This window comes from Barbus barbus, assembly GCF_936440315.1.
Source record: "Barbus barbus genome assembly, chromosome: 4".
In the NCBI taxonomy this organism is placed as follows: Eukaryota; Metazoa; Chordata; class Actinopteri; order Cypriniformes; family Cyprinidae; genus Barbus; species Barbus barbus.
The window spans coordinates 4715005-4727600 of NC_136732.1; the positions used below are offsets into that span (position 1 = coordinate 4715005).

General features: G+C 36.4%; 1 protein-coding gene across 2 annotated transcripts in view; it reads left to right on the forward strand.

The window, feature by feature from the left end:
• LOC306866555 (NACHT, LRR and PYD domains-containing protein 3-like) overlaps positions 1–12596 on the forward strand; it is a 241628-nt gene that overhangs the window by 151341 nt on the left and 77691 nt on the right. For both annotated transcript variants that reach the window (XR_013783946.1, XM_079411817.1), the window contains exons 14-21: positions 1669–1842; positions 2625–2798; positions 2890–3063; positions 3737–3910; positions 9002–9175; positions 9259–9432; positions 10244–10417; positions 10597–10758. Coding sequence is in view for 1 of the 2 variants with exons in the window: in XM_079411817.1 (XP_079267943.1) it covers positions 1669–1842; positions 2625–2798; positions 2890–3063; positions 3737–3910; positions 9002–9175; positions 9259–9432; positions 10244–10417; positions 10597–10758 (1380 nt within the window). In the remaining variant the exon portion in view is untranslated. The remainder of the gene's footprint in view (positions 1–1668; positions 1843–2624; positions 2799–2889; positions 3064–3736; positions 3911–9001; positions 9176–9258; positions 9433–10243; positions 10418–10596; positions 10759–12596) is intronic.

The following is a 12596-nucleotide window of genomic DNA, read 5'->3' on the forward strand; positions in this document are numbered from 1 at the left end:
GCTCTCCCCTCTCTGCAGGACATCTACCTCAAACGCTGCAAAAATAGAGCTGTTAAAATCTTCAAGGACTCAAATCTCCCTGGTAACCGACTATTCACTTTGCTTCCATCTGGTAAGCGCTTCCGTAGCCTGATGGCAAAAACTGAGAGACTTAGGAGGAGCTTCTTCCCCCAGGCCATCAGGTTCCTAAACTCTAACTCTGTGTCATAACATCACTTGACTCCATGTAAATATCACCATATCAATAGCTATTCATAATTTTTCTCTACCTCATATTGCTGCTATTTAAATACCCTGTACAACTTTTTTGCACATTATTTTTGCACATTCCTCTTATTACTATTTAAGTCAACAACATACTGACCTGCACATTTATATTTTTTATCTTATCTTATCTTTTATTTTATTTTATTCTATTTTTTTCTACTTTTCTTCTCTTAATATTTGTATACTTTATAATTGCACTGTCCTTGGAGCGGACCTGACCTACATTTCACTGCTTTTTACTGGTTTTAGTCTGTATAATTGTGTATGTGACAAATAAAACTCTTGAATCTTGAATCACACACAGAGAAAGCTGCTTGTTACTCATTTATCCATGTTTTTTATCGCTCTGACGTGTCAATAGCTCCACAGATTTATTTGCATATCATGATGATATAGAAAAAGTTCAATCGATTTACACTTTATTTCATTGCCGACATATATAATATCATATCGCCATAGCAAGCAGTAATGATTAAAGTTTAATGAACACATTTGACTAGCTACTTGATAAAACCAAAATCTGACCAAAAAAAAATCAAAACAAACCCTAACAAGACTGACTAGTGCTAATGCTATATTCCCCTTGCTAGTGGTCTTTTTTTTAGGTATGCTTTACCCCACAAAAGCAAGATCACCTTGTTTTAATGTTAAAGTCATGCACATAGTAGTGCAATAATAATTTCAAGCATTTTGTATGATTTATTCACAGCAAAACAGCATGTATTTGACTGAAAATCCAGAAATCATCAACAAGCTAAAACTGTAAAGATAGCACTGTGAATGAGATTGTTGTCAACAAATGGGATGCTTCAATTTATCCAAAATTAAATATCTGCGATTTGGGTTTTAATCAGATTTTCCCAGGAAACCTGGCGTCCTCCACGATTCCTATTCTTTCCAACAGAAAAGCACTTGAATGCGACAAGCTTGTAATCAGGACTTCTGAAATTGGAAGTAGGAAATGTTGATAGCACACGAAGGCAGTATTATTCCTTATTTCCTTATAGGAAACCAGAAAATGTCATTCCCCAATTCTAGATGGAGTCTCTCAGCTGGCGCTCACATGAATGAAAGTGGCATGTCTGAACTAGTTGATACAGGAAACCAGCAGCAGTCTAATAAAGAGGTTGATTGGAAAAACATATTTTATGTATTTTGAAAATACAAAAATACTAAGATTAAATGTATTTAAATACAAAATACATTAGATTTTTTTCAAATGTATTTAGATACAAAATAGTATTTAAATACATGTATTTGAAATACTGCCCATCGCTGTTTGTTTTTCTGTTTTGAAGACCAAAAGGTATTTGGACACTCTTCCTCTGTTTTTTGTTTTATCAAGACATCGTGACTTTATTAAATAGTTTTCTTCTATCTTCTCTCTTTCTCTCAATGTAGGTTAAGATACTGTTATATGACAGATGAAGGTTGTTTTGCTGTGACTTCAGCTTTGAAATCAAACCCATCACACCTGAGAGAACTGGACCTGAGCTGGAATAAACTAGGAGACTCTGGAGTGAGAAACCTCAGTGATCTACTGATGAACACACAATTCAAGCTGGAGAAACTACAGTTAGTATCATTATACTCTACAGCAGTTACAGTGAGATTAATGATTACTGTTTAGTTTCTTAAAATCACAATATCAACAATAATTCAGTGCTTATTATGATTGATTTATTTGGGTACATAATTTATTTCCAAAAATGAATGTACCCTTGTGATCTTTAATGAAAATAACTATCCCTTTCCCTCACAAGAACATATCTTCTCTCGTCTGATGTGGTGAAGGTGGAAAAACTTGTCAGTCACATGAGATCACAGCAATAGCAAACAATTATCAAGCTTTTCATCAAAAATGAATTCCTGACCTGCATTTTTTTTCAGAAAGCTGTTTCACTCAGACATGCATCACAATAAGAACAAAATATGATCACAAAATCACAAAATGTTGTATTTGTTGACTGTAAACTACAATCTTAAAATGTCATGAAGTAAATTTAGATTTATGAACAGAATGTTCTTGATTTGTTACATTTAAACTCCTTTTTTAATGTTATTTTAAAGTGGTTCTATAGTTGATCCTGTATCTTAATCACATTACAATTCACAAAACTTTTTTTTTTTTTGGTCTGACTAAAGTTTAACCAGACTTGAAATGTAACTAGTATCCTCAAATCCTAGTTTTGTTTTTGTGTTAGTTTATGGCTGTATGATTATTTATTTACTTGTATTGTTTTCAGGTTTTAGGAACATTTTATTGATTTCACTGTATGGTGTTTACTCATGATTAATTGAACTCACACATGAACATAACGTGTCTGATTCATTGTCTTTTCTGTTTCTGTCTTCAGTCTGTATGGATGCAGTATTACAGAGAAACAGTGTCTCATCCTGACTTCAGCTCTGACATCAAACCCATCACACCTGAGAGAACTGAACCTGAGCGGGAATCAAATAAAAAACACAGGAGTGAATCTCTTATGTGACGTACTGAAGGATTCACAGTGTATACTGGAGAGATTGAGGTCAGTAACATTTACATACAAGTATCAAAAAAATAGTTTTATTTAAATTAAACAGAATGAAGTGTAACTTTTCTCATTTCTCTCAATGTAGGTTAAGATACTGTGAAATGACAGATGAAGGATGTTCTGCTGTGACTTCAGCTCTGAAATCAAACCCATCACACCTGAGAGAACTGGACCTGAGCGGGAATGAACTAGGAGACTCTGGAGTGAAAAACCTCAGTGATCTACTGATGAACACACAATTCAAGCTGGAGAAACTACAGTTAGTATCATTATACTCTACAGCAGTTACAGTGAGATTACGGTTTACTTTCATAAAGTCACCATGAAATTAAACTTGACAGATATTATTTTTTATGGAATATTGCGGTGATGAAATGATTTATCTGTGCTCATAATGTATTTCTAATTTGTGCACTCCTGGTCTTTCTAAATAACTTTTCTTCTCCCTCACAACATCTTCTCTTCTCTCCTCTGATGATGGAGCAGGAAAATCTGTCAATCACCAGAGATCACAGGAATAACAAATGACCGCAATCCAATTATTATTCATTATCCAATTTTTGCATTCACTCAGACATACTGTACAATAAAGAATGACAATTGCAAAAAAATACAAATAAATGTTTATTGATGATAAAGTTCTCTTAAACAATATTTTAGGTCAATTGTAATTCAGAAACACAACTTTCTTGATTTCTCACATTTAAACTAATTTTTCACATTTTTTATGTTATTTTTAAGTAGTTCTATAGTTGATCCTATATCTTAATCTACTTTGTTAATATTTTTCTTCTGTTTTTGTTTATGGTCATATAATAAGGTTTTTGGCAATGTACTAATTATTGCACTGTATGGTGTTAACACATGATGAATTACTCTCATATGAACTTGACACTTGTCTGATTCATTGTCTTTTCTCTTTCTGTCTTCAGTCTGTGGAAATGCAGTATTACAGAGAAACAGTCTCTCATCCTGACTTCAGCTCTGAAATCAAACCCATCACACCTGAGAGAGCTGGAGCTAAGTGGGAGTAAACTAGGAGACTCTGGAGTGAGAAACCTCAGTGATCTACTGATGAACCCACAATTCAAGCTGGAGAAACTAGAGTTAGTATCATTATACTCTACAGCAGTTACAGTGAGATTATACATTTAAGTACTGAGTAATATTAATTAACTACATGTACTTACTATATGGTTAGGGTTAGGATTAGGGTTTGATTTAGGGTTACTTGCATGTGATTATGCATATATGAGAGAGTTGATCTTCACCGCTGGGAACAGCAGTACTGGCACACATTATGCATATACATACACACTTACCTCATTCCACCTTAAAATAAAGTGTTACCCAGTTTTGTTTAAAATAATTAAAGCTACAGTTTTTAATAACGAAAGAATATGTAGAAGTATGGTATTTGGGGTAACAAGCGCCCCTGCTGTCGGTGCTAAAGGTGCAGTACTTAACATGATAATTAATAGCTGGCTGACTTTTTCATTTGTTGACATGACATGGTTAGATTCAGATGGTAAATATCATATATTATGTTGGTGTCCATATTAGAGATAAACACCATGTTTAGAATGAAACCATCATATTTAAAAACATGATATTAATCATATAATAAATATAATTTGTTGTTATATTTTATAAACGTAAAGATTTGTTGTTATATTTTATAAACGTAAAGATGGCGCCGGTGAGATCGGCTGCCGTCACGACTGCTCCGACCAAACCTTGTCTTCTTTTGTTATTTTTTCGTATTGTAAACCATAATCACCGGTTTCTTTTTGTAAGATGGCCATTCTTACATACGACAGGGCCACTCTTATTTCTATTGGTGCACAATGCACTCACCTTTCGCCGTTTCTGAACCCGGACCCATCCTGGCCGAGCGAGATCCTGAGAAGGAACAAAGGACGCGACCCGTACCGGCGTCCTCGAGGGAAACGAGCCGGCGTCAGGAACAGGCTGAGGGCACGCGCACACCGCGCTCCCTTACCAAGTGTCCTGCTCGCCAATGTCCAGTCGCTGGATAACAAACTCGATGACCTCAGGGCAAGAGTCAAGTTCCAGAGGGACATTCGGGACTGCAACCTTCTCTGCTTCACCGAGACATGGCTGAACCCAGCGGTACCAGACCACGCCATCCAGCCGGCCGAGTTCTTCTCGGTTTACCGCATGGACAGAACGCTGGACTCGGGGAAGACTAGGGGAGGTGGAGTATGTCTGATGGTGAACAAACACTGGTGAGACAGCGCGAGCATTGTTCCCCACTCACGCTCCTGCACACCGAATCTTGAACTTCTGACCATCAAATGTCGCCCTTTCTATCTCCCTCGGGAATTTAGCTCAGTCATCGTCAGTGCCGTTTATATTCCACCTCAAGCGGACACGGACACTGCGATATGGGATTTACATGAAACACTACACCTTCACCAGACACAGCACCGGGACGCCGCATTCATTGTTTTGGGAGATTTCAACAGTGCCAACCTCAAGCGTGCACTGCCGAACTTCCATCAGCACATCGGCTGCCCCACCAGGGGCGAAAGGACATTAGATCACTGTTACACCCCATACAAGAACAGCTACAAGGCACAGTCACAACCACCGTTTGGGAAATCGGACCACGCCGCCATCTTCCTCATGCCTGTTTACAAACAGAGGCTGAAACAGGAAGCCCCGGTGCAGAGGGTGGTCCAACGCTGGACGGACCAATCGGTGGCCGCTCTGCAGGACGCGCTAGATGACGCAGACTGGGACATGTTCCGGCGCAGCTCTGATGACGTCAGCTTGTTTACGGAAGCGGTTGTGGGATTTATAGAGAAACTAATGGATGATACGGTGCAGAAAACCATCATCAGGACGTTTCCCAACCAGAAGCCGTGGGTGGATAAAACCATCCACGACGCCCTGAGATCCCGCTCCGCTGCCTACAACACAGGGCTCATCACCGGGAACATGGATGACTACAAGGCTGCATCTTACAGCGCGCGCAGAGCTGTGAAGGAGGCGAAGCAGCGCTACGGGAGGAAACTAGAGTCGCAATTCCAACATGGCGGCTCTAGGAGCCTGTGGCAGGGACTTAAAACACCACCCTCCAGATCGGGGAATGCGGACGCTTCTCTGGCTGACGAGCTGAACACTTTTTATGCTCGCTTCGAGGCTGCAGCTAATCACGCTAGCGGCGCTAGCAGTGCTAACTGGATGCACGCTGAGAAAGCCGGTGAGGACAACGTGTTCACCATCACGGAGCATGACGTGAGGAGGGCATTCAGGAGAGTGAACATCAGGAAGGCAGCAGGACCAGATGGCATCACAGGTCGGGTTCTGAAGGCCTGCGCTGACCAGCTAGCACCGGTGTTCACTGAGATCTTCAACCTCTCCCTGGAACAGTCCATAGTCCCCTCATGCTTTAAGCAGTCCACCATTGTTCCTGTCCCCAAGAAACCCCAGCCCACCTGCCTAAACGACTATCGCCCTGTAGCCCTCACATCAGTGGTGATGAAGTGCTTTGAGAGACTGGTCAGAGACTTCATCATTGCACCACTACCAGACACACTGGATCCACTACAGTTTGCATACAGGCATAACCGCTCCACGGAGGATGCCATCTCACACCTCCTCCACACCACAACAAGTCACCTGGACTGCAGAAAAGGGAATTATGTAAAAATACTGTTTGTGGACTACAGTTCAGCGTTTAACACCATAATTCCCTCCACACTCACCTCCAAGTTGGAGGTCCTTGGTCTCAGCACATACTTGTGCCAATGGATCTCCAGCTTCCTGAAGGACAGACAGCAAGCCGTACGGATGGGTAAACACACCTCATCCTCCATCACCCTAAGTACTGGAGCCCCTCAAGGTTGTGTTCTGAGCCCCCTGCTGTACTCACTGTACACTTATGACTGTGTGGCCACTTCCAACTCCACCACCATCATCAAGTTTGCTGATGACACTGTTGTGTTGGGCCTGATCTCAGACAACGACGAGACGGCCTACATATAGGAGATTAAGAACCTGGAGAGTTGGTGCCAGGTGAATAGTCTACACCTGAACATCAGCAAAACTAAGGAGCTGATAGTGGACTTCAGTACGAAGCAGGAGCGGTCATACCAGCCGATCACTATCAACGGGACTCCAGTGGAGAGAGTGGACAGCTTCAGATACCTGGGTGTTCACATCACGCAGGACTTGACTTGGTCCTGTCATACCAGCACCCTGGTGAAGAAGGCCAGGCAGCGTCTGTACCATCTGAGACGCTTAAGGGACTTTAGACTTCCCTCTCGGGTGCTTAAGACTTTTTACACCTGCACCATCGAGAGCGTCCTGACGGGCAGCATCACTTCCTGGTTCGGGAACTGCACTATGCAGGACAGACGAGCCCTCCAGAGGGTGGTGCGTTCAGCGGAACGTACCATTCACACCGAGCTCCCTGACCTGCAGGAGATCTACAGCAAGCGGTGCCTGACCAGGGCCAGGAAGATAGTGAAGGACCTCAGCCATCCCAACAATGGACTCTTTTCTCTGCTGCGTTCAGGGAGATGCTTCCGCTCCATGAAGGCGAACACAGAGAGAATGAGGAGGAGCTTCTTCCCGCAGGCCATTCAGAGTCTTAACCACTCTCCACTCTAATCACATCACCCCACACTTCCACTTTGCACACTTTCAAATACAATCTGCACTAATTTGTAGAAGGTTACGTAAGGATAAATGAGTGGGACTTACATACCATTTGTCTTTTGTCTGTAGTATTCCTTTTACTCACTTATACACTTTACTGCACTGCACAGCACACGGACACTTTATCACTGACATACACTTTACTTTTTATAGAATCTATTTAGAATCATATTCTATTTTTATTCTTCATATCTATTTTATTCTCATATCTATTTTTTATTTTATTGCTAGTTTATTTCTGTATATATGTTTACTGTACTTTTTCTATTTGTATTTTTGTAAACTTGAGGTTTTTCTTAATTTTGTTGGACAATTTGTTGGACAATCGTACAATACATTTCACTACATGTCGTACTACGTATGTATATGTATGTGACAAATAAAATTTGAATTTGAATTTCTACTGTAAATCTATATTAAATTATTATGGGATCTCCTTCAATGCTTTCATAATCTTTACTTTTTTACATTTTGTTTCTGTATTTTAAAATATATATTTTTTATATTAACATATTTTAATGAAAGTATATTTATTGAACAAAAAATATTTTATTTTTCAAAATTAGCAGAAAATAGTACAAACTTTGCTAAAGTGATTGTTTTCGAACAACATTATTTAAAAAGCATTATTTTGGCTAAAGTATATCAATACAGTGTCTTTTGCCCTGTGTGGGGGGTAAAAGCCCCCCTTTCCCACCTCATGCATTTATAAGATTTTAAACAAAATAAACCACTTGTATGATTTGTTTTCACACAGAATATTTTGCTCCATTATTGTTCAATACAAACGTATATTTATTTTTTCTGCAATTAAATATATTAGGTGCAGTGAAAGCACATTTTTTTCTTAAGGTGTGCCTTTAGCCCTGTTGTACCCTACTAAAGTTGAGCTAACCCAAACTAAATAATCATTTGTTCCCACATAAGATTTTGTTTGACAAATGTGACCCTGGAGCACAAAAGCAGTCTTAAGTCGCTGGGGTATATTTGTAGCAATAGCCAAAAATACATTGTATGGGTCAACATTATTGATTTTTCTATTATGCCAAAAATCATTAGGATATTAAGTAAAGATTATGTTCCATGAAGATATTTTGTAAATTTCCTACCGTAAATATATCAAAACTTAATTTTTGATTAGTAATATGCATTGCTAAGAACTTCATTTGGACAACTTTAAAGGTGATTTTCTCAATATTTAGATTTTGTTGCACCCTCAGATTCCAGATTTTCAAATAGTTGTATCTCGACCAAATATTGTCCGATCATAACAAACCATGCATCAATGGAAAGATTATTTATTCAGATTATGCATAAACCTCAATTTCAAAAAATGTACCCTTTTGACTTGTTTTGTGGTCCAAAAAAACTTTATTTTAGTAAAATTAAATAAGCGTAATGAAGTGTAATGAATTAATTTATTTTACTATGGCATTTGCTTATGGTGTATTTATTCACACAAACTTTACATGGATCTGATTCATTGTCTTTTCTCTTTCTGTCTTCAGTCTGTCTTATTGCAGTATTACAGAGAAACAGTGTCTCATCCTGACTTCAGCTCTGAAATCAAACCCATCACACCTGAGAGAACTGGACCTGAGCAGGAATCAAATAAAAAACACAGGAGTGAATCTCTTATGTGACGTACTGAAGGATTCACGCTGTAAACTGGAGACACTGAGGTCAGTAACATTCACATACAAGAATAAAAAAAAATGTTTTATTCAAATGAAACAGAATGAAGTGTGACTTTCTCTCAATGTAGGTTAAGATACTGTGAAATGACAGATGAAGGATGTTCTGCTGTGGCTTCAGCTCTGAAATCAAACCCATCACACCTGAGAGAACTGGACCTGAGCAGGAATGAACTAGGAGACTCTGGAGTGAAAAACCTCAGTGATCTACTGATGAACACACAATTCAAGCTGGAGAAACTAGAGTTAGTATCATTATACTCTACAGCAGTTACAGTGGTGTTGTTTACTGTTCAGTTTATTTTAAGTGTTTTGTGTGTATTTGTGACTCTACACTCAAAAACATTATTTCTGCCTCTTGTTCTTTTCATTAAAATGAGCTAAAGTAACATGTTTTTGAGCATTCTGTAACAATTTTGTTGTGTTCACTCTACCTAATATATTTAAAATGTATTACATTTATTTGTGTTGAAACTACATTAATATTTGTTGTTGACGTAACTAACTGAGCAGTGGATTTGTAGATCTCAGCATGATTTGTAAGAAACTGCATGATTGTAAATTTAAGGATGAAGTGTTATTTTATGTGTTTTTCTGTAAAGGGAAATATATGTTCGTGTTTAATGTTCTGTTATGTTGGACAGTTTCTGTAATGTTGTTGAATTGTGTGGTTACCATTATGCAGAAGATTGGTGTTTGTGCTTAGATTGTGACACTTAGTGAGTAATAATAATAATAATAATAATAATTAGACCTCAGTAAATAAATGAATTATAATTTGTTCCCACATAAGATTTTGTTTGACAAATGTACTAAAGTTGAGTTAACACAAACTAGTGTAAATTAATGTCATGTAAACCAGCTAAATTGTGTTAACCCAACTAAACAATTAGAATTTGAATTAAATAAGTTAGATTGTAAAAAAAAAAAAAAAACTTTAGTAAAATTAAATAAGTGTAATTAATTATTATTTTTTTACTGTATGGCATTTACTTATGATATATTTATTCGCACACACATAAACTTTACATGGATCTTTTCTCTTTCTGTCTTCAGTCTGTTTGATTGCAGTATTACAGAGAAACAGAGTCTCATCCTGACTTCAGCTCTGAAATCAAACCCATCACACCTGAGAGAACTGAACCTGAGCTGGAATCAAATAAAAAACACAGGAGTGAATCTCTTATGTGACGTACTGAAGGATTCACACTGTAAACTGGAGACATTGAGGTCAGTAACATTCATATACAAGAATAAAATGATGAAAATCACTTCAATAGTTTAAAGCAAAACACTTTATACTCAATATCTCACGATGAGTCTGAGTTCACTTTATATTTGAGTAAAATTCTTCAGCTTAATGATTTTTCTGTAAGATGATCTCTCTTCCTCTGTTTGTCTCTTTCTAGGCTTTATGGCTGTGGCATTACAGATGTTTCTTCTTTAACTCAGTCTTTGACGAACACAAAAGCACTGCAGTTTCTAAAAGAGCTTAATCTGAGACGTAATATGATTGGAGACTCAAAGCAGCAGCTCATTGATGTGCTACGAGACTCAAACTGTAAACTGAGGTGAGTAAACTTCACTTTGTGATATTAAAGATATTACCTCTGATATGTGGACAAATATATACTTTCAAATATTTGTAAAAAGAGATCAAATTAACATCAAGCTTTATTTCAAAGGGTTTGTGTCTGAATGAAATGTGAAGTTGATAAAAATGTTTAACACAAAGGAGGAAAGAGAACAGAAGCACACTGTCAGAGCTTTATACAGCAACAGCTGCTTTATTAATTACATCAGTAATAGTCAATCATTAATTCTATCTATCTATCTATCTATCTATCTATCTATCTATCTATCTATCTATCTATCTATCTATCTATATATCTATCTATCTATCTATCTATCTATCTATCTATCTATAATATGACTATTTCTATCTATCTATCTATAATCTGACTATTTCTATCTGTCTGTCTATCTATCTATATCTATCTATCTATCTATAATCTGACTATTTCTATCTATCTATCTATCTATCTATCTATCTATCTATCTATCTATCTATCTATCTATCTATCTATCTATCTATCTATCTATAATCTGACTATTTCTATCTATCTATCTATCTATCTATCTATCTATCTATCTATAATCTGACTATTTCTATATCTATCTATCTATCTATCTATAATCTGACTATTTCTATCTATCTATCTATCTATCTATCTATCTATCTATCTATCTATCTATCTGTCTGACTATTTCTATCTATCTATCTGACTATTTCTATCTATCTATCTATCTATCTATCTATCTATAATCTGACTATTTCTATCTATCTATCTATCTATCTATCTATCTATCTATCTATATATCTATAATCTGACTATTTCTATCTATCTATCTATCTATCTATCTATCTGACTATTTCTATCTATCTCTGACTATTTCTATCTATCTATCTCTGACTATTTCTATCTATCTATATATTCTATCTATCTATCTATCTATCTATCTATCTATCTATCTATCTATCTATCTCTGACTATTTCTATCTATCTATCTCTGACTATTTCTATCTATCTATCTATCTATCTATCTATCTATCTATCTATCTATCTCTGACTATTTCAATCTATCTATCTATCTATCTATCTATCTATCTATCTATCTATCTCTGACTATTTCTATCTATCTATCTATCTATCTATCTATCTATCTATCTATCTATCTATCTATCTATCTATCTATCTATCTATCTATCTCTATCTCTGACTATTTCTATCTGTCTATCTATCAATCTATCTATCTATCTATCTATCTATCTATCTATCTATCTATCTATCTATCTATCTATCTATGTATCTATCTGACTATTTCTATCTATCTCTGTCTATTTCTATCTATCTATCTATCTATCTATCTATCTATCTATCTATCTATCTATCTATCTATCTATCTATCTATCTATCTATCTATCTCTATCTCTGACTATTTCTATCTGTCTATCTATCTATCTATCTATCTATCTATCTCTGACTATTTCTATTTATCTATCTCTGACTATTTCTATCTATATATATATTCTATCTATCTATCTATCTATCTATCTATCTATCTATCTATCTATCTATCTCTGACTATTTCTATCTATCTCTGACTATTTCTATCTATCTATCTATCTATCTATCTATCTATCTCTGACTATTTCAATCTATCTATCTATCTATCTATCTATCTATATATCTATCTATCTATCTATCTATCTATAATATGACTATTTCTATCTATCTATCTATAATCTGACTATTTCTATCTGTCTGTCTATCTATCTATATCTATCTATCTATCTATAATCTGACTATTTCTATCTATCTATCTATCTATCTATCTATCTATCTAT